The following is a 23,848-nucleotide window of genomic DNA, read 5'->3' as shown; positions in this document are numbered from 1 at the left end:
AGAAGGAAGTTACTGGGTTAAGATAGTGCAAAAAAAAAATCAAGGAAAAGATGCCTGAAGGATGGTTCAAACTAGGATCTGGCAGCTGTCAAAGGGAAAGAACTGAGGTCATGAGGCAAGCTAAAGGTTTCAGCAGGCATAATCAAGTCATAGATGCATATAACGTTGGCATACGTACAAAATATATTATGTCTTACTGTATCTTCAAACAGTTCATGTCTACTTACAAAGAGAAACTCTGAAGATGTTTTTTATAGAACGTTAATCCCAGAAGAGAAAAAATGTTAATTCAAAAGAAGAATTTTGCTCTAAGTCATTTGAAAATCCTAATTTTATTCTGCCACTGTTGTTTGGTGTCTATCAAACTGAGGTCAGGACATTCTTGTGGTAAATTCTTAATCTTTACATTTTGTCCTTATAGCACTGTTGGCAAGATCCTGAAGATCCCTACCGAATTGAAATGATGCTCTGCTGAGTGATTTTTGAGCCTGAAGTGTGAATTCCATAGTTTGCATGAACTACCTACATTTCTCTGCTGCCAGCTCTGCTCTTATATGCCAGGGCACATCAATCCCTACTTGCAATATCCTGAATATTAGTCTATGGTCTATTCTGAACTCAGCAAAAACACTCTGCAAAAATACACGCTGATTCCCCAGTGTCCACAAAATTTCATATTGGACTGAAAAGACAAAAATTTAATTGCCCAATTGTTGTTGAGGAAAAGATATACAAACTCTATGTATATACAACATAAGGGTAATAATTATTTTCTGTTTTGAAATCATTTGGCTTCTGGTCCTCAATCATAAAAAACTAATAAACATTTCATCATCATAAACTTTGTATAATTTCATATAATTTTTGTTGACTACAAAGACTGAAACATCATTTTTGTTCCTTCTTTATTTATTCTGGAAAATATATTCCATTTCTAAAATATATTTAAGTGCTTACTTCTGCTGGTGAACTTAAGAGCTTAATACCTCTCCATACATAGCATTAGGACGTTCTAAAAACTCATTTAAAGAAGGTTTTAATTTTGGAAAATTCATGTTTGACAAGACAAAAAATCCATACCTTCCATTCACAAAATTTCAAATTCAAATATTTTGTTTATGCATTATATATTCTTCTGTGATGTTTTCTTATGAAAAGAGTTTTATAAGTTATATCCTTTATATGCTATTTTAGAAAGAAAAAATATGTAAATATTAAAAACATTTACTAAAATGTTTATTTGTTCTAGTATATTTGACATACTACAGAATATACAGTACTGTATCAAGCTCTGCAGAATGGAAATGTTACCAAAAGTCAAAAATTCTTAGCAAGACAAAAGCAGAGTGTTAAATATTGACACCAGATGAAACATATTGTTGGTAGTAGTAGTAGTAAGACAAATATCTGGCAAAGGAAAAATAAAAATATGGCTGCCACGCATACTACCAATTCCTCCTACAGGTGTTTGTGGACTAGAGATACAATACAGCCATAAAGGGCAGCAAGTGAATGATCCTGTACGAGAGGTACAGCTTTTCATTATTGTTACTTTACTCCTGTAGTAATTTTTAAAAGCAAAAATACTTCTTTTACACTATAAGGGAAAATAATGTTGCTTAACCAAAATGTCCTCTTGGTGTAGAAATAAAGAAAGCTAAACAAAATACACCAGCGTGAAATTTTCCTTCATGTTTGAATTGCTGACCAGTGTTACTGGTTACACCATACTTGAAGAGATATGAACTTTTCCTTGGATATGCTGACTTTCCCATATAACCAGAAGATCTTACAGTACCTGCTTATGGACAATTGCAACACGAGATTTTTCAGTGGGTTACTGAAGTAATTTTCAGTTGACACACTTTTTTGAATTTAGTTGATAGCAGTTCCAGGACATGGAGATTAGTTTGAATGTAAGAGAAGTTTCTCCAAATAACAAAGATACAAAGCTTATTAATTTTAATCTTTGAAGGATAATGCATGATATGATACAATTATGATCATTAAAGTGTAAGACTGAATGGAATAAAGTTTAATAAACTGACTTCCTGCTTTCTTAAGAAAAATGGATATAGAGAGATGATAAAACCCCACCCTCCTGTAAGAACAAGATTCATACAGTAGTCATCTCTCAATATTTCTTCCTGAAAATAAAACAAATTCCACGTGAGCTTCTGAAGCAAAATACTGTTCCTGAAATTTTCTGTAAAATAGTGCAAAGACAAAACAAAATACAATTGCATGGCTATTATTCTAGGTTTGCAGACCCAAAAATATTTCAGGCAATTTGAAAAGATATCATAGTCTTGCTTAAGTCAGTCTGCACAACACTGGACTATGTATTACATGAGAAGAGAATTGGTAAGATAGGCACATATTTTTTGCAACAGCAAAGGTTGAGAGTTCATGAATTGTCAGAAAGTTACTAATACCATATTAGGAGAAAGAATATTAGGTAGGAAAGTAACATATTAGGAGAAAATTTTTAATGCAAATTTCTAGTCCACTTTTCGATGATACTTTACTGCCTCCTTTTCATTCTTCTAAATAGTATTCAATATTCTGTTCCATTTGTTGTTATTTTGAAAAACAGAAAATTCTTCAACCTTGATGTTCTTTTAAACGGTTAAGCAGCACCACAACCGTCTAATTAAAAAGGATTTAATTAAATAAGCGTTTTAGGATTGACTCTACCTATAAAAAAGTTTGAGCTTTAACAAGGAAACTGTAATATCCTCAGCTGTTCCTAAATTCTGTTTATATTCTAGGCAGATTATAAAAGTATATGTATGACAGGTTTTTTGTCTAATTATAATACACAACAGAAGTATGCTGTTCTTGAGATTCTCTGAAAAGAATAATTTAACCAGTTTTATTATCACAAAATGAAGAACTGATGAGAGGTAAGTCATCTACAAGTTTTAAAACCATAAATTATAAATGCTGTATTTTTTTTTACACATTTTCTTTTGCACATAGAGAGAACTGAGAGAGAAAGCGCTTTTATAACTGTACTCATTTCAGTAAAGGGGCATATATTCACATGAAGTAACAAAAATTCCTACCTTGATGGACTGACTGTAAGGTCCTATGCTGGCAGGTGCCCAGTGGGAAATGCTCTGTACATGCAGGACCAGCTTTTCATCATGTATTACACCATCCATTGCCACGTCATATTTATGTGCGAGGCAGTCAATGCAAAACAGCACTCCATCAGGTAACCGCGTTTCCACACATACTCTGAAAACACAAGACAATTATCTTTTTCAAGTAGAAGTTTGTTTGAACCAACTTTCAACATTTATTTTCCCCTATTTTTTTGTCTGGACATAATCTTAGGAAATTTTGCCAGGATCATGTAACAAAAGTTAAGAGTACTGCAATAACCTGCTAGCATCAACACTGTTATCTCCTCAAGGACACTGCTGGTTCACAGATAGCTTCTTGGCCACCAGGACTGCCAGGTCCTTTGCAGAGCTGCTTCCCAGCACTTCTCAGAGACTTCCCAGATACAGTCTCCAGCCTGTAGCACATGGGGTTATTCTTCCCCAGGGGCAGCACCCTGAATTTGCTTTTGTCAAATTTCAGAAGATTTTTCTCTGCCCATCTCTCCAGCCTGTCCAGGTCCTTCTGCAGGACTGCACAGTGCTCCGGGGTACCAGCCACTCCTCCCAGCTTGGTGCCACCAGTGAACTTGCTGAGGAGGCATCTCCCCTCCATCCAAGTCATTGATGAATAAGTTAAACAAGAATTTTATATTGGGCCCAATATGGAACCTTGGGGTACACTGTTAGTGACAGGTCTCCAAGTGCCACTAGACCCTGTGCCACCGATTATAACCCTCTGTGATCTGCCATTCACGAGTTCTCAATACACCTCACTGTCCACTCATCCAGTCCCCACTTCCTGAGTTTGCCTATGAGGATGACAAGAGAGTTCAAAGTTTTCAAAAAAGCAGCAGCTTATAGTTGCTTTACAACCTTCTCACAGGTTACCTGTAATAATAGCATGTTTTTCTGCTACACTTTTAGTTGCATGACAGATACATACATACGACAGGACTCATAATCTACTTAAGCATTCATTTATGAAGTTCACTTCTGTTTCCTCCCAGGAAGACTGAGTGCCTTGATGAACAGTGTGTTGCATGTGGCCAGTTAAAAAGCGGGGGGCTGAGGGTCTATGTGGGGAAATCAACATTTCAAAGCCTGAAAAATAATTATATTTGCAGTCCATGCATAGAAAAGTCATTTAGCTCCCAGCAGGAATCCAACAAAAAATTACTTGTTCTCTTTACATATCATGTAACATAGCCTTATAAAATTCTTCCCATCTTGTTCATTTTTTCCAAGAAAACTATTTCTCTTCTCACCTTCCACATGTAAATATAGTAGTTTTTCCTCATTACCATCATCATAAGCATGGATGAATGGATTTTCTGCTTGGGCTGGTAAATTTTCAAGACAATTTTGCAAATTTGTTGCAGATCCACACCCGAGTCAGTGCTTCCAGCATACTGCTTGTGAGAACTTCCACAACCAGACCTCTGTACATAATGCAATGATGCAACCATGCAAACTGCTGTACAATTTTTCTTCAGGACAAAATGCAACATAGACAAATATGCAACATAAACGCAATGCTGTGTAAAGGGACCTGGGGTTCCTGGTCAGCGGCAAGTTGAACATGAGCCAGCAGTGCCCTGGCAGCCAGGAGGGCCAGCCCTGTCCTGGGGAGCATCAGGCCCAGCATCACCAGCCAGGCAAGGGAGGGGATTGTCCCCTCTGCTCCGAGCTGGGGCAGCCTCACCTCCAGTGCTGGGGGCAGTTCTGAGAGACAGTATAGCAAAGATATAAAGTGTTAGAGAGCATCCAAAGGAGGGCTACAGAGATGGTGAAGGGCCTTGATGGGCAGTCCCGTGAGGAGCAGCTGAGGTCACTTGGTCTGTTCAGCCTGGAGGAGGCTGAGGGGAGACCTCACTGCAGTTCCAGCTTCCTGTGAGGGGCAGAGGAGGGGCAGGCACTGATCTCTGCTCTGGGATGACAGGGACAGGACCCAAGGGAATGGCCTGAAGTTTTGTCAGGGGAGGCTTAGGTTGGATATCAGGGAAAGGTTCTTCACCCAGAGGGTGTTTGGGCACTGAACAGACTCCCCAGGGCAGTGGTCACAGCACCAGCCTGACAGAGCTCAAAAAGAGTTTGGAAAGTGCTCTCAGGCGCAGGTTGTGACTCTGAAGGTGTTCTGTGCAGGGCCAGGAGGTGGACTTGGACAATCCTTGTGGGTCCCTTCCTACTCAAGATGTTCTATAATCCTCTGAATACTGTTTGCTCCATAAAAATAAAACTAAAAAGTCATTTTTATGCAACTTTCTAATTCTTTTACCTTATTATTTTACTGTTGGAAGGCTAAGTAGATGGCTATGCAAAATGTGGAGGCCTAAAACATACAGGCATAAGAAATGAAAGTTAAATCAGGAGAAGTTGAGTATTAAAAGAGAACTTTGAATATGTAGGAGTGGAGAATAATTTTGTGTAGTTTACAGCTGGGATTAGATGCTTCCTCTGAAGGCACACACAGCCGACCCTCCCATTTCTCTCTGATTTAACAATCCTGCCTTACAGTCAACATCTCAAAGAAGCCTCTCTCTGCTTGTTTTGGGTCTGACACCCAGGCAGTGTAGTGGAATGTGATGATTATCTTAACAATATCTTTGAACTATTTGTCTTGCTATACTTAAAATTCACAAGCCTCTATTACACTTCATATTCTGCAATAAGAGTATAAAATATAGGATTTTTCATTAGAAAATTGCTGAACAGTTGGTTTTAAAAATATGAAGAAGACAAGAGGTATGTCCACACAGTTGACCCTGCTTTTAGTGCAGGATTGGACTAGATGACCTGCAGAGGTCCCTTGCAACCTGTATTAACCTATGATTCAAGTGAAATTTTTCAAGCTATATCAGTTCTGTATTCTCAGCATATTATCTCAGAAGAATAAAAAATTACTGTAAAATTATGAATTACTGTAAAAAGAAATAAGCCTTTTGACAAAGGCAATAAAAAATACAGACATAAAATTAGTTTTAACACACATCTTTTTTAAAAAAAATATTTTACAAGATAGATATTTTTTATCCAATTTCAAAAGGAAAACAAGTCCGCCACATAAAATAACACAGAAATCACATAATGCACATCTAAATCATGAAGTAGTTTCATTATGTCAGACATAGACTTGGATGCAACATGGAAGATTTTGTACGACAGATATTGAAAAAACTATGCTTTTTGTACCTATGAATAAGTGTTATCATCAGTGTAATTTCTTTCCATACATGAATTTTTACTGAACATGTAAGTGCAGCTAAGCTATCCATCTAGTGTGATTATCTGAGGAAAACACAAGATGTTAAGAACAACCATATTGCATCGAGCCAAAGATCCGTCTAATCCAGTATTTGTCTTCAACCAGAGCTAAGTGCATATAGGCAGGGGAAGGAAAGAAATAGTAGAAATATAGTTTTGAAATGACTGTCAGTATTTCATGATGTGAATCCCAAGCAACTGCTCAGATAATAATTTTGCTTTTGAATTTAACAAAATAAACAGGACAAGGTGAGTAACATTTGCCACAAAGACCTAGAAGGCTCCAGACTTCATCACTTTAAGGAAGGCTTAATATTGGCAGTATGGCTTCAGTAATGCTTTTGACACTTTCTCATGTAACATACTCATAGAGAAGTTGTTGATGTATGGGCCAGATGAGCTGGGAGTAAGGTGGAGTGAAAACTGGCTGAACAGCCAGGCTCAGTGGGTGGGATCAGTGCACTAAGTCTCACAGGTGAACAGCCACGAGCCTAAATTGGGTCCACTCCTGTTCAACATCTTCATTCATAATCTGCATGATGGGGCAGAATGAATCCTTGGCAAGCTGCCATCCACATGGATATTGACAGGATGAAGAAACAGACACACAGGAACTTGAAGTTCAGCAAGGAAAAGCTTCAAGTTCTACACATGGTAGAGCAACAAACTGGTAGATGGCCCACTAGCTCAGAAGCAGCTTTACAGAGAAGGACTGGAAGTTCCTGATGGACATCAACTTGAACATGAGCCAACAACGTGCCCTTGTGGCAGAGAGGGCTGTTGATATCCTGGGTTCCATTCAGAGAAGCACTGCCAACGGGTCAAGGGATGCAAACAGAGAAGAAAAGCAAATAAAATCCCAGCAATACAAACAGTTGTCAGTCCAATCAAGTCAAAAAGAACTAAGACTTGCAAACCATGTATTATCCTTCTGTAAGTCCATATGGGGGGGCATTTGTAAACCTTATGGTATATACTAAAGCAGGAATTTCTAACCCTAGTGTTTTTGACATGAGCAGCTGTAATGTTAATACTCCAAAAGGCAGCAAAAGTCTTCTTCTGTGAGACACAAACATTTGGTAAAATACTTCACAAACATGGCAACAATAATTCAGTCTATTACAGTGCATCATAAATATACTATAGCAGTAGTCTAATCCTACCTTGCTGGTGGACACAAATCAAATTCTGTCACATAAACTGAGTTTATAACACTGAAATCTTTCATGCTCTTCATATACAGATGAATCAAAATAATATCCTTCAGTTTCAATCCCTCTGAAGTCAAATTAGCTGCAGGATTAAAATAAATAGCTGTTAAAGACAGAATATTTTAAATGTGTGTAGAAAGACAGCATAGGCGTCCTGGTTTTGTTCAGCAAAACCAACTGTTGTCTAAACATGACTGGGGATTTTGCAATATACTACCTTTCCCCATTTAATACTTCCATTACATTCTTTCTCATGTTAGTTTTCCACATATACAGAAGCAGAATACAAAATAAATTTTATCCACTCTAAGCAGTGGTGAATTCTTGCCCCATGAGAACACATTATGCATTCATGCATGTAGATATGTTGCAGCCCGAATTAATCGTATCCATAAGTTTGATTATCTTGGGGGTCCTTGGGGTGGGGTGCTCATTCCGTGACAGCCAGTAATCTACAAAGGATTTTGAATCACAAAAATACAGAACTGGAAGGGACAGTAGTCATCTTCAAGGAAAAGATCAAATATTTATATGCTATTCCAGAGGGATGCTTGTCTAAGCTGTTTTTAAAAACTCTCACTGCAATAATAAACTCTGCATAAACAAGGAATTATAAATGGCAAGACAGACAATAGGAAAAAAAAAAAAAAAGTGGCCACAGGAGAAATGAAGGAAAGATGAGAGCAAAGGAAAGCTCAAGCAGACAGCTAAAGGAGAGATACTGAGAAGTCAAGATCATCTGAACATGTATGCATAGAATATTCCAGTCATAGTGCTTAGACAGAATGTATTACCCTTATATAGTCAACCACATAACAGTTTCTAATAACATACAGAATATGATCAGGTGACACTCACCCTTACTTAAGCAGAACTGCCCCAAAAGGCTACACTGACTGAAGTACAGCTTTTTGCCTGGTTTTGGTTGGTTGGTGTTTGTTTTGTTGGGGTTTTTTTTGTTTGTTTTTTACTAAAGTGTTATCAGAATCCTTACCTGATAGCCACAAAATACAGTATCCAAACTGTCTACAGCTTTCCTTCAAGCTTATGAAACTTTGCCATTGTACAACTACACCAGAGCTCCTTTATATTACATAAAGCAATCTTTATCATCTTTCAATCATATCCAAAAAACAAGTTTAATGTGAGAGCTTAAGAAAGCAAATGTATAGACAGCAATACACTGCATTCCCTCCCATTCTTTGCTTCAAAGAATTCCATCCATTCAACAGAACGTTTCATAGTGTCTAGTAATAAATTTCCATTTCCAAATCCTTTTGTCAGCACTCGTTCACTTTAGAGGTGGTGAAATCAGTTAACCCAGCAAAGTGTTTAAAAGTACTTTGTTTATTCCATTCTCAGCGCAGTGAAGCTGAACTGCTGCAGAGATTTGAAATGTGTTCACAAAAAGCCTTGTGCACATTTGCAGATTAAATTCTCAGAAACAAATAGTTTTGTTTATCATAACCAAACCATAATTCATTCAGTTTCTACACCCACTTCCAAAATGAGAATAACTAAAAGAAATGTGAGAACTGAAATTTTCTGCAAAGGATCAGAACACTACTGTTTTTTTTTTTCCTTGCCATCACACAGGTAATGCAAGTAGCCTGCTGAAAGCAATAGGATACTGCACTAGTCAGACACAACCTTTTCTGGCAGATGCTAAGGCAAAATTACATAATGTTTGTACAAGCAAACTTCCATTCAAATATAATGAGAACAAAAAAAGACTGCACAACCCTCTTGATTCACTTTATAGACTATATGCAGATGTACACTAAAATCTATTGCCTTTTTCAGTAAAAGTCTGATCATCTCCACTTTGCTGATTTCCAAACAATCGAAAACTAGCTTAATGACCTTCTACCAAGTATAACTTCAATTCTGAAAAAAAATTCTAGGGTTTCTTTATCATCCTATATTCAATCATGAATACGCAGCTGGACATGCAAAAAAACAAGATACGATAGGACAGTATCTCATGCAAATTCATAAACAAGAATATGAGTTTACTCATTTAGAGTAAAAATATTTCCATTTTTTGTGAATGAAAAGGAGTCTGTAGAAATACACTTTACTTAAACTTTTGAGTGAAAAAATACAAAACAAAAATATGAACATTTTCTTTTATGTGTCAGAATCTTGTAAAGAACCTGGATTTCAAGACAGCAATTTTATTTTTACATTAGGAATATAAATGAGATTTACTGCTACTGACCTAATCCTAGATGCCAAAATGTATATCAGCTTTCTAGAAAACTTAACTTAAAATTATGGAAGCTACAAATGTGTTTTAGCAAGTAGACAGCATCTATAGCACACATACATACACATATTGTATATTTCAAGAACGCCATAAAGTGAGCAAATACTGTGGAAATAGTGTTTTTACAGTGACGTGAACACTGCTCTGACTTTCCAAGGTCTTCAAAGCCAGTCAAATTATAATGTGTTAAATATTAAAGCTGGCAGTCTTGTTATCAAAGGTTCCAGTCAAATTCAAAATGAGATGGCAAAACAACAACCACAACATATAAAGTTATAAAACCATATGAAAATACAGATTCTTCCTTAAGACCATATTAAAAACATAATCAATGACAGCAGATAATGTATTAACTGAATAAAGCACCTCTGAGAGAAGAAAATGCTTCCCGTGCTGCATCTTGAGCATTTTTATCCTTTGATGGAAGGAAGTGGGCAGTGATACCTGAAAACCACTGGTAACCACTCAGGGATTTTCTTGAATTTTGAAATGTCTTAGCTATGGGAAATGAAGAAAAGAACTATGAGTATAACAATGAAAGGTTTCAGATTAACCAAGGATAGATTTTAAATTGTTTAAGGAAGAAGAACTTCAACCAAAAAGAAACCCACAAACTGTAAAAACATCTTCAAAAATATTTACCAACAGATACAGAGGAAAAGGTTCTGGTAGCAAAGCTCCCAAATCCTTCTCCAACATTGCCTTCACAAAATCTCCATGCAAGTAGCACATTAGCTGAGAATTTCAGTCCTTTTTCTCCTCCCTTCCATTTTTGATCTTTTACAATTTCTTAACCTGTTTGATTACAGACTTGGCACAAAATGTAACACTGAAAAGCTAAAATTTTCAAAAGTATCTAAGTGGCATAAAAATATTTCAAACTTGTTTGCCAAAAATTTTACTGGAAGTTAGCTTAACCTGGTTCTGATGATCTTTGCAAATGCGTAACCTGTTTAGACATTTTTAAAGCCCACAAGGCTCTTATCCATATTCAAGAAATACCAAAGATCTAAATACTATTCAATACCCCAACACTGTTAGCTGTGAAACAAAGTTTTCAGGAAGTTTACCCATCTATGTATGTAGTGTAATAGAAATGTTGTGGTATTTCCAGGAGGAGGAGAGGGAAAGGAAGAGGGAGAGAAAGAAAGAAAAAACTAACGCTCCTATAAACTAGCTTGAAATGCTTCACTTCTACAGATCTATTGATTATTATCAGAAAAATGCATTCTAGTAGGACCTCTTTTTCAGACTAATTACTATGGGTCAAGCACATTTTTTTCAGGAGTGCTTGTATAGCAATTAGGATATTCCACCTGTAATGAAATTGTCAATCTTTAAGAGCCAATCTTTTTATCTATTTTTAAAAAAAAAAACTGTAGAAAACTCACTGAAATCAAAAGAGTTACGTTTCAAAGTCTTCCAGATGACTGGAATATTTCTCTGTGGTTCATACTCTTCTGATAAAGGGAGAATATCATCATCTGTGCAGCTTATCTCACAAGAACAGCTACTGACCACAAAAGTACCCGAGGATTCTTCCTGCTAGAGACAAACATTATAAAATAAGCAAGTAAACAGCATGCCAAGCAATATGAAATCAGCACATTTTATCATTCAAACAGATATTTAAGTTACAAAAAATACTACAGTTCATCATATCAGAGCAATTCACAAAAGAATAGCATTAGGAATTCCCATTAGATTGCAGAACTGGCAAAACATAATGTACTCCTGTTGACATATCAAATGGAAGAATAATGCAGACTTAGTAACTGAGGACAGTGGATAGGAAAAGTAATGAGACCCAAGAATAAACGCAGAATATATACTATTATGAAGAAATGGTATCCCACAATTATATACAAGACAACTGTGTTTTCAAAAAAATAGTATAAACCAAGTTAACAAAGGAACAGAAGCACAAAAATAATAATTTTCTAATTAACATTGTCATTAAATACTTGAAATAGAGCAGAAGATTAATAAGAAAGTTTTAAAACTTTTTGGAACAATGAATGAAGGCAGTCCATAAAAAACAAATAAACAAAAAAGTTTGTAAAAAAACGAACAAAATCTCGATTATCTTACAAAGACTATCCTTTCCATCAAATGCTTTTGTATGAGTTGACATAACAGAAAAATGCATTTTCCAAGATCTATACACTGAAGTAATTTCTTAACAAGGAAGGAAAATTATTTTTCCCAAATACTTTCTCAGGACCAGGAAGGAAAAACTGCCCACTATACCTTTTAAAGCAAAATACACAGGCATAGATCTTACTGACCAGTCTTCAACAATTCTGTGCTCATTTTGTGGGTTTTTTTTTGTTTGTTGTTTAATTTTAAAGCAATCAGAACTCTTACTCTCTCCCATCTGATTTTCCAATCAGAAACTCTGCCTAATCTGCATAGTGTTTTGACTTTCGGATCACTGGCTTGGGTAATACCACTTGTCTATACAAAAGCAATATTATTAATTATGACAGAATTTACCTAGAAACCCTAATCAAACACCATTGCATGCTGTAATGCCAGATTATATCAATTAAATTTCTTCCCAAAGACTTCAAATTTCATTTAGCATCTAAACTATGCATTTTACTGCAGGCTTCTTAAATACTAAATTCACAAAAATTATATTAAATCCAAATAAGGCAAGATAAAATGTTGACAAAACATGAAACATTTGACAATCCTTAAATAGGGATTAGAAACTTCTGAATATTCCTTTAGCTGATAAATTCATGTTCCATGCAAAATATAATTAAAAAAGAATATTAACATTATAAAATGAAGTAATTTTTATTTTATTGTATTTTTTCTTTCCTGTGGAAAATAAAACATATCTTATTGCACCTTTAAATATTTCTCTTCATATTAATCACAGAAAAAGTCAGAAAAATAAAGGCAGAAAACTATATTATGCATCAGAAATCTGTGACAATTCTTACATAAATATTTGACTTCACTGATGTGAAAAAGGATCCATTTAAGTTAAAGGAGTGCATTTGGAAATTTCAAGGAAAGGCTAAATTACAAAAAGATCATTATCAGTGAGAGGAAACTCAGTTCTGCTGACTGGAGAAGAGGTCATGGGTAGTTTTATAAGCATTGTAAACACTAAGTCTATTATCTAAGAGGGACTGATGTTCTTTGACTGGACTTCATATTATTCATTCCTCCAAGAAAGACATGAAAGTCAAGGCAATAATCTACTTTACATGAATCAGTTGTACATCAGAGGTTAAAAGAAGTCAAGAAGATGTAACATAATAGCCCAGACAAAAACTGCAATTTAGCACAAATGACATGCATTCCAACATTCCAACAGACAAGCATCCAGCAGCATCTGTACCATTTCCCACTCACTGAATTACACCTTTGACTACTGCCATCAGTGGGTGCATTTTGCCATTATCCAGAGGGATGCCTGATTGCTCCTAAGTCTTTAGTATGACTTAAAAAATAATGAATCAGGAACACAAATCTGTAATTGAAAAAGATCTTAAGACGGTTTAAGCTACGAGAACCAAGAAAATGAAATTATTTTAAAAGTTTCTTTCTTTTTATCTACAAGATAGCACTTCATGGACATATACAGATGTTATAGCAGCATCACATGCTAGAAGTGCAATTTGCTTTTTGCAAGTTGTTGTTTTACTAAATAAGTTACTTTCACCAACTAATTTGTACCATCCACTGTGAAACATTTGATTTGCATAGTAGCACGGGCATTCAGGGCAGTTCTAATGTAACACATGCAGAATTTGCACCTCTTGGTCCTACCCCTCCAGTAAGCACACATAGACATGGTGATGTGAGTGATGCCACTACAATGCTGCTTTGGGTTTTGTTTTTACATCACCTGGATTTTAACTTCACTATGCCATAAAAATCTATTAGAAAGAAAGAAAGAAAAAAGTTAACTGAAAAGGAAAAACTTCCAGCTTGCCAGTTTTTTACTAATTTTTATTAAGCTTTGCATAATCACCTTTGAAGAGATCTGGAGACACAAATGTCTTCTGAGGCTGCTGTTAAAGATCTGTAACATCTCTTCATTCCCTAACTTGGAGGACCAAATTTATATTGCAAGTGAACATGATAAGAGCACCTATTCCACTTTTATGCCACCAGTTAAAATGCTTTCATCTACATTTCTAAACATGACTTCTACAAGACATGTTTCATAAAAAAATGGGTATGGAGTGAGCCTCACAGACTCTATCACAACTGGTTTGATATAACATAGAGACCTCCCCCGTATCTTTGTAATTTGTTAATGTTACAAATATGTCAAACTGATGCCATGTGAAATTTTCATATCATCTACAGTCACATCCCTTTTTCCTTAGTAACACTGTATTTTACAAATAATTTAGCTTCTATCAACATTTCTTCACAAAGATAAATATAAATCCGTGTTTCCACACATGCATAAAAACCATGTCAGTTGCAAAATTTTTGAAAATTATTGTGAAATATCAAAAATCTCTTATAAGATGCAAAGTCTGTAAAAAAGTTAGGGATGTCTGTTGGTTCCAATGCCTATGATACGCCACAATGACTGATTCAAGGCTCCAAAAACATTGGCAATCAATCACTTCCCACAGCAGCACAGGTGCAGGCTACAGCAGAAGTATTAGGTGTGGAACCTGGCACTCGAGGAACAACAGGCTCAGTGCCAGCCTAAGCAGAGCTGCCATACTGTGTTTAGCTCTATTTAAATCCATACAAATGTTGGTCTTCCATTCCTCTCAACAGAGGAAGTAATCTAAGAAGCTAAAACTTATAGACTGCCACAAACAGAGTAACTTTCACTGAATAATATTCTCATGACTTTAAAAAGAAAAAAATCGAGCTTGCTATAATGACATTTTAATTAAATCTTACAGAACCTATTTTATCGCATAACATTTTCATGTTACTTCACAGAAGCAATATATTTTCCCATTTGTTACACAGTTTCTCCCACACCCACTGTACATTGTGATACCAACCTAATTTTGGATCAGAGCCTGCATGCATGCATACACTTAACTATATTCACATAACTCATGTCATTGATGCAAGTGCGCTCAGAATGAAGTTAAGCAAATGCACGAGTGTTCCAAGATCCAAATTCTCCTGTTGAAAAAGCCTTGGAGCTAGGACTTTGACTGATATAGCTGAAATTCCATGCAGTGGTCTTTTATGAAAACAACAGATTGTCTTTTTAAAAAGCTTACATTCTCTGCTACAGAAAGTGGTATAAAAACCTATCACAACACAATTCTAAAACTGATAACTCTCCCACTGAGCAGCAATGAGAATACAGTGAAGCAGAGAGATCAGAAGACAAAAGGTTATCATAATCTCCTTATTCTTTGTCATGTACCTTGATAACAGAAGTCCTTGAAATAAATATAATGAGAAAGGTCACATGCATCTTGCATTATTTTAAGTACAATAGACAGAACCATAGGAAAGAAAGTCCTTTACTCCAAAATACTTTCAAATAAAGTATCTTCATTATGAAAAGAGAACTAAAAATTATCTTTCCTCAGAGAACTGGAATGAATCTGCAATCAAATAGAGTAGAAAAGAAAATCCTTTATTTTTTATCTTAGTGTTTGAAATAAACTAGAGCACAAAAAATGTTTTGTAGTATTTGTTACCAAGTTTTGAAAACAAAACTACAAGGGTTATCTATATTCTTATGACACAGAAGGGAAACTAAAGGTTGCCTAGGAGAAGTATTGTTCAATGATGACGAAGTATTCAAAAAATGCTACCCACAATGCCACCAACAAAACATGTTTGAAACTTGAAATGCCTTCCTATTTCCCCTGACATCACTGAGAAAGTGTAATTCTACAGCTAAAGTTCTAAATGTAGATTAATTAAAATAATTAACGAGAAACCGGACAGAAATAGGCTACAATGTTAAATCATATATAACCTATAGGATTATGTGTCTTTAGTACATGTGATACACAAATACCTCCTGAAAACCTTTTCAAAATTTACAAGTGTACAAGTTACAGAACTCTCTCTACAAGTGTTTTTAAAATCTTCTCCCAAATGACCTGTACAATAGATCTCGTGCCATTTAACAGGGGCAAACTGCTTGCACTTGGGACACATGTTCCAGGTACAAGGCCAAGATCTTTTGCATACAGGAAAACACAAAGTCAGTTTGTAATAGGGAATATAATGCAACGGTCTATTGTAAGAAAAAGCAGCAGCAGGCAGGATTCCTGTACCTCTTATAGGCAAACAGGCTCCTTTCTTCTGTAACATGTAGAAAGAAAATTGCATGATTCTCTCTAATTCTGGACTATTCAGACTTAAGGGGCTGCAGTTTCCCATGTTGTATTGTTTGATATGTGTGTGCTCCTAGCCGCTGGAACTTGGAAACAAAGTATTCATTATTAAATGCAGGGAAGAGAACAGCTAGCATGTTCACTACTGTCATCAGATGTTCCCATCAGCAGAAGTTCCAACAGCTTTAATTTCTGTTTCTGATCTTTGCAAAGGCAACACAATAAAGTAAAATAATGTACCAGAAAATAAAAGCAAGTTCACTGTGCTGACAAAGTAAAAAAAAAATAAAAATAAAAAAAATTCACAGTTGTATTTTTCCTAATTGAAAATACTCTGAATTTAATTTTTATTGAGTATAAGGCCAATACACCTAATTCAAAGATTCTAGAATATGCTTCAGAAATTGTCTCCCACAAAAAAAAAAAAAAATCCTACATTTTAAGTGCATGAGGTAATGATCTTGGCATAGTAAAATATTGAGGAAACTAGGTATCTATATTATAGTGGTGACCTTGTTTTTTACCCTGAAGTAAATGAGGCATATCCAAATTTTAAGAATTAGTGTTTTATTACCATTATTATTTATTCTTAATGTATTTTGTAAAATGCCTACAAAATTGTTTATCAAGTTTTTAATAATTTTAATAATAAAATATAGTGTTTATTTATTTCTTTAGCCTTTTCTGCATGGCTATTTATGAAAAGAAAGTGTGTGCATTTAAAAAAAGCTTCAATTATTATGCAAAAAACATCTTGAAGTTGCACAGAAATATATTAAACCAGAACAGTGAGTACAATGTTATGTTCCCCTAGGCACAAGGGCTCATTTTGCTGCCAGAAACAATCTAAACCAAATTTCTAGGCAGGCTTTGTAGTCAAACATGAAGAGATTTAACTAAAGAAAATGTGTTATAGAGAAGGAAAGACAGAAGAGACCAAGGTGCACTAGTTATAATTGCAAAATGATTTTAAAAGTAAATTCAAAGAATGTAAAATTAACACCTGTGGCAAATAACAAAGACAAAATTAATATACAATACAGTTAAAAATATGTTTATCTCACAGCAGAAATTATGACAAAACTGATGTCATAATTCTTATTAGAATTACACTTCACTGTGGAGTTTATTAATATTTTCTACAAAGTGCTTACAAAAGTGGCTACTTTTATACATTGTTCATAATGGTGCATTATTTTTCCCAATTTTCAGTAATCCCTTGAAAGCCTCTAACTAAAATTAGTTCTCCTTCTGAAGCAGTTTTTTTCCTGCAGTACTTTATTATTATAGGATTGGCTGTTAAGTGCTGAATACTAACTGATACTTAAATTTTCCCACAGGCTTATAAGCACCAAATAGTGAGCAAAAGTACAATACTACAGGCATATCAATCTTGAAGGCATGCCTTTATTATTATGCAGTTAAATGATGCTAACAGTTTTGGTCTGAAAGACTGACTGGTTCTCCATATTTATAACTTCTCAAAAACTTAGCCTATTTTATCATGACATAAAATAATCTATAGCCAAAAGACATTAATTCTTTTCCTTATGAGACAACCACTGCAAAAATTAGACTATTTTCCTTTTAAATATACATTAGTTTATATACCAAAACCCAGGGCAAGCTGCTGCAAACCTTAACCCTTGGAAAGTGTGACAGGTTTTTCTACAAGAGATTGGAAATACGATTTACTACAACACTGCCTGAAACTGTGAGGCTTTAACAAAATCTAAAACATCTCCATAAGAAGGTGAAAAGAGCTACTGAACAGATAAAAGTAAAATCTTGATTCTTATATCAAATGTTATGCATTTTAATATGATTTTTCCCCTGATTTATGTAAAGCTTTGTGGTTTTCATTTTCCCTAGCCTGTCACATTGTAGTGATGTATGGTACATTTTAGCATCAAATTTGCCATGAGCAATAAAGTGAGTGCCCCCAAAGAAATATCAATATATTATCAGTCTTCCCCACCATGCCACATTCCCAAATTTTCCTTTATTCATCCTATTTGGGTTTGCTTCACATAGTTAATATCCTTTCCACAGTTTTCCACACAAATATTTAATGTTTTATTTTTGAAAGAAATCCTAGAAAAACTAGAAACTGACAGGATGAAATACACTTTACTTTCCAGGGTGAAATGAGGCCATCATGGAAGAAAAACACTGAGGTATTTTATCTGTTTGAAACAATAAAATTAAAAAAAAAAAAAAAAAAGAGGGAAAAGGGGAAGGCATGATCTAGTGAAAGACATACAGGAAATGTTGCTGAAGAGACATAAAATTTGAAATACCAATAGAATAATGTTCTGTAACAATTTCTTCACGTCTATCATCAAAGTGCAGAAAGACATAGGAAGAGCTATAAACAGATGACTGCAACAATAGAAGAAAGATCATGATGCACTCTCTTCAACAAAATACTAATACTTGTAGAGGTTCAGGAAGAAAAAAAATCATTTTAGCTGTAAAACAATAAAATGAAAAACAGAAAAGTGATGACAAATACTAAGAAAAATATTGTCTGTTTTGACTTTAGTTCTGCTTACATGAAAGTCTGCAACATTTAAACCAACCAGAGTTCCTATTCCTGTTCTGCTCTTTCTACAGAATAAGTTAATAGAATTAATTCCAATGAACTAAAAATGATTAATTTAAAATTTTTGACCAATATAATCTTCACATGATTAGAAGTCACTCATTTGGTGTATTTTTCATATGGAAAAAAACAAACCCAGAACATTCAAAGCTCAAGCACTTACAGGTTAGAAAGTTTTTAAATTATCCACTTTACAATCAGAGCATCAAAAAGAGATGCCATCTCCCAACAAATCAATACTGTTCATACAGTTTTCTAATACAGGTTGCATAGGTTGTACACGTGCTTGACTGAACCACAATGACTGAGCAACTTGGGGTTTCAAGATGAAAAATGACACACAAATATACTACCTCCACCCATGCACTTGACACAAGTGTGTTTGGTCTTTCCCTAAGAGTAAGTTCTGAAATTCAGCTAAATATGTACTTTATTATTTGAATGTAACATCTACATGAGAATATGATGGTTCACTCCAAATTGTGACAAAACAACATAACTAAAAGGCATGCATATAGCTTTAAAGGAAAACAACATTTGCAGCCTACTTGCCTTATTCTCCAGGTGTAGTTTTGAAAAATGAAGGTAGGCCACAGGTGCAAATGCATCAGCCGAATGCATGACCACCTTGGCTGAATCTCTGAAATACAAAATTTTTATCATCAAACAGTATAGTACATAATTTTATATAGAGACAACTCTTAGTCACTGTATAACACAAAATCTCAGGCAACTCATTGAAAATACATTAATTCCTTGAAGAAAAAGTGTTTGTTATATAAAATCATCTTGGTAAACAACACATTACTTTCAAGAATTTTCAGTTTTCAAAAAGAATAAACTATACTTCCTGTGTGAGCCGGCAAAGGAGATGCAGCAACAACCATAAAACCACAGATGAAATGCAGAGTCAGCTTGTTTTCGTTACCTTGCCACCTGGGATCCCTGAAGCAGCATTTAGGCAGGGGCACAAAAGAAGGGACAGAGGTACTGCAGAGACTTGGTCCATGCTAGAGCATCACCAAACCTGCAGGTCTCGCCTGTATCTGAGGGATTTGCACAGGCACAATATCCACTGTGCTTTGATCTTCCCCACAGCTAGGCAGGAATCTCCAGCGTGTGCCCCATAGTCTATCACAGGCCCATGTTATCTAAACACAGATGCTCTACTCATCCAACACATGAGGCCAAAATTTCTATGATACATATGTTTTTGACACCCCAGCTGCAAGTCAGTTGCATGTATTTACAAACCTCCTTGCAATCTTCCACTATTTTCCCACACTTCCAGACCAATATTAAGAAAATTAGTTACCTGTAGTCTTTGAAAGTATAAGCTACGTTGTGTTTTAGATCACAGAGACTAATACATAAACCAATCTTTAAATTTCATCAACAGGAGATTTTTCACAAGTCCATTGTTTTGATTAATTCTTCAGGGATTAGATTTTGAAGTTATTAACAACATACAGTATTGCACACTGAGAAATTGACTGATCCAGCCATCTTGCATCTGATAGTGAAGACTACTAGACACAACTTTTTAATGCCAAATGTGTTGGTAACAATGTTAAACTTCCTGTGTGCTGATTCAAATTAGTTAATTTTAGTTTTCATTTTTACAGACACAATCTGTCACACTTTGAATCACAAGAGGCAGTATCTGTTATATCCATCTGCACGGTTTTACTACTTAAGAAAAAGGTAGCTCTAAGAAACAAACATCAGAAGGTGAGAAACTCAAGGAAAACATAAGAGAAATTCAGATGCAGTACAAGAAAATCTGAAAATTGTTGAAAGTAAGGTTAAGGACACACAATTTTCTGGAAACCATGGTGCCCTTGGTACCTCATAGTGTTCAAAGAGATAATATAGATAGATTTCTAGTAATATCACATAAAACCAATGCAAACTCAAAGCAGTTGAAGCTTTGGCCAGATCCCAGTTCCTCAACAAAAGTGTAAAATTAACAGAAATATCTGTTCTATAAAATGTGTTTTGGGATTTAAAAGTAACAAAATGTCATACAATAATGATAAATAACTTTAGCATAACAAGAATAATTTTAAGCAAACTTTTAAAGTATTTTGATACAAACAGGCCTCAGTTTCATTCTTGAGAGTAATTATCAAGATTCTTTATGATTAAAATATTGTTTATATTTAAGATATAAGATACTTCATACATAGTTCCTTGAGATTAAAATAATTCTTCCAAATGACAATGGTGTCTTCTGATTCTAACAGAAATAGGTAGAAAAAAAATATGTGGAAAGCAGAATAGTTCTGTTTACATCCAACTAGTCTCCAATTAAAAAAAAACTAATGAAGTCCTGAATTTGACATGTCATATACAGCTTGGGAAATAGTAAAAAAACCCCAACCAACTCAAAACACAGAAAACCAGAGATTTAAAATGAAAAACAGTGGTTTGAGAGGCCCCAATAAATTATATAAGGCCATTTCACATTAAAAGCCTGAATTTTGTGTAGGAACTTGACTATCTAAGATGATTCATTTTTGATTGTAATGAAAACACAGGAGCTTTGCTAATGAAATTTTCAGAAGACTGAAAAAAAATGAAGAATAGTTGAAAAACAATCAGCTATTTATTTTGAAATGAAAATCATCTGATCTCTCAAGACTTCTTGAAGATTTGGAAAGCATCCAATCATTTTAAAACACTGTAACACTTTCTCAGGACAAATACATCAAGTTAGAACAAGACAGAGTCAATGCTTCTCAGAACATGACTATTTTTTCATGTTTACAGAAATTAAAATTTTGTAATTTTGCTTTTAACTCCAAACCTAGAATTCCAAGCCTAAACACAGAGCCAATATAAGGTATACAAAGGAAAATGGTATTTCCCAAATATTCAAATGTGACAATTTACTCTCCAAAAGATCAAACTATTCTGTGCTCCATAAACAAACAGGCCTTTATCACAAGAGTAGATATTGGATAGTATTCATATAGATGAGAAATAGATCCCTAAAATTACAAGAAATGTTGATCAATTGTACTTTAACTATCAGCATAAGAAGGACAGGAAATGCTTGGTACATTTCAAGTACTGAGAGTACGAAAGCTGACAACTAGATTACAATAGACTACCTGAAAAAAACAGATAAACCCAAATCTGACTCTTGTTTAATATTTTGGTTGGAAGATTTTGCTTTCACTACTAGATAATGTTTATTTTCAAATATATGTTCCACTCAATCTGTCATGCTTCCTTTGTGAGGCACATTTTTTAATGAAGACAGAGAAGAATGGCAAGAATTCAACTTAACATTCAGAAGCAAAATTCGTCATACAGCCTTACATTAAAGAGACTCCCATTTCTCCATAGTAAGTAACATTCAACATTTTCCTGAGCCAGCGTATTTCCTTATTTTGCAAGGATAATACTGGAGAAACATATTTTGCCAAGCTTAACAGGGCAAAAATCATGGACCTGCAAGTAGTATTATAAATGAAAGGCATACTAGATTGTCTCCAGTTGTTTTAGGTTTATGTGGCAAAGTTTTGGTGGCAGGGGTTAGTCTTCAGAGGTGCTCTCTATGACAAGGCACCAAGGGATGCTGAGCTCATCAGCAACATTGGTGGTGTCTCAGTGATAACCTGTTTTAAAAATATGCTGCAACCAGAGTGAGAAAAACATGGTAGAGACAGTCCAGCAGACACCAAGGTCAGTGAAGAAGGAGTGAGTGGAGGTGCTTCAAACGCCAGAACAGATTCTACGTAGCCTGTGGAAAAGACCACGGTGGAGCAGGTTGCTCCCCTGCAGGCCAGGAAGGACCACACCAGAGCAGATACACAGACTGCAGTCTGTGCAGAAACCCACACAAAAGCAGTTTCTTGGACAGGATGGAATCCCATGGAAGACCCCTGAGGAGCAGCTTGTTCCTGAAGGACCATACCCCATGGAAAGCACATGCACTGGAGCAGTTCTTTAAGAAGAACTTCACAACTTGACTGGTGGGAAGGACACACATTGTAACAGTTTATGATGGAGCCATGGGAAAGACCCAGGCTGGAGAAGGGGAAAAATCTGAAGAGAGGGGGGCAGCAAAGACACAGTTACAAACTGACCAGTTTCATTCTCCACCTCCTTGTACTGCTCATTGGGGAGGACGTAGAAAAGTGAGGAATGAGGAAGAGAAGTTAAGGCTGGGAAAAACAAGGTGAGGAAAGAAGGTGCATTTACTTCCCACTACTCTACTTTGTTATTTTTTTTAAATTAAGTTTAGCAATAAAATAAATTAATTTTCCCCAAAATTGAATGTGGTTTCCCATGACAATAACTGGTAAGCCATCATATTGCTCTCTTCGTCACCTACAAATCTTTTCATCTTATTTTCTCTCCCTGTCTTCCTAGAAAGGGAGAATGAGAGTGAGAGCAGCTTGGTGGGAACCTGGCATCCAGCAAAGGTTAATCCATCGTACCTGTTTTGAATGCGGAAGTATTGTTCAATGTCTTCCTCAGGAACTTTTAACTCAGGAGATGTTTTGGAGTTGTTCAGGAATTTAGGGATCTTGAAAATCTCAGGTTTTAACCTCTAAGCTGTAATGCTTACAACTCAATTTAAGCTTTAAAAATTTTATCAGGATGTAGTCCTGCTTTAGGAATGGTATTCCCTAATTCAGCGCCCCACTGAGGCTCCCCAAAACCACACACTTCTCTCTTTCACTGCCCCCTGCCCCTGTTTTCCCCACCACATGTGGTGGGATGGACTTGAGGACTGGAGGCACAAAAGGCCAAGATCATGAGTTCAGATAAGAACAACTTACTGGTAGCAGCAGTGAGATAAGAAAATCAACAATAACAGCACAATATTAACAACAAAATAATATATGATCGAGTGCTTTACATTCAAAAATGCTCATTGAGAACCCTGCTACAATGAACAATACAGATGGCTCCCCCTCTGCCACATTTTTTCAACAGGAAGGAATACTTTTCTCTGAGAGAGAGAGAAAGTGAGAGTCCCTGAGTCCCTTTCCCCCAACCCTGGCAATGAGTGAGGTCATATCAAATAACATTAAGGTCCTTCCTTGGCCAGGCCACCTCCCAGCTATTGC

General features: G+C 35.5%; 1 protein-coding gene across 4 annotated transcripts in view; it reads right to left on the bottom strand.

The window, feature by feature from the left end:
* The window catches only part of DPH6 (diphthamine biosynthesis 6), a 195,303-nt gene that overhangs the window by 105,406 nt on the left and 66,049 nt on the right, over positions 1-23,848 (bottom strand). For 3 of the 4 annotated variants that reach the window (XM_058827208.1, XM_058827189.1, XM_058827217.1), the window contains 5 exons: positions 19,314-19,401; positions 11,243-11,396; positions 10,218-10,349; positions 7,535-7,664; positions 3,069-3,243 (listed from right to left, as the gene is read on the bottom strand). In XM_058827208.1, coding sequence (XP_058683191.1) covers positions 3,069-3,243; positions 7,535-7,664; positions 10,218-10,349; positions 11,243-11,396; positions 19,314-19,401 — 679 coding nt within the window. Of the gene's footprint in view, positions 1-3,068; positions 3,244-7,534; positions 7,665-10,217; positions 10,350-11,242; positions 11,397-19,309; positions 19,402-23,848 lie in introns of all 4 variants that reach the window. The other variant, XM_058827198.1, reaches the window with a different exon arrangement.

The sequence above is a fragment of the Poecile atricapillus genome, chromosome 1 (genome assembly GCF_030490865.1).
Source record: "Poecile atricapillus isolate bPoeAtr1 chromosome 1, bPoeAtr1.hap1, whole genome shotgun sequence".
Lineage (NCBI taxonomy): Eukaryota > Metazoa > Chordata > Aves > Passeriformes > Paridae > Poecile > Poecile atricapillus.
The sequence above is the reverse complement of the archived record's forward strand: the minus strand, read 5'-3'. Positions and strand labels throughout refer to the sequence as shown.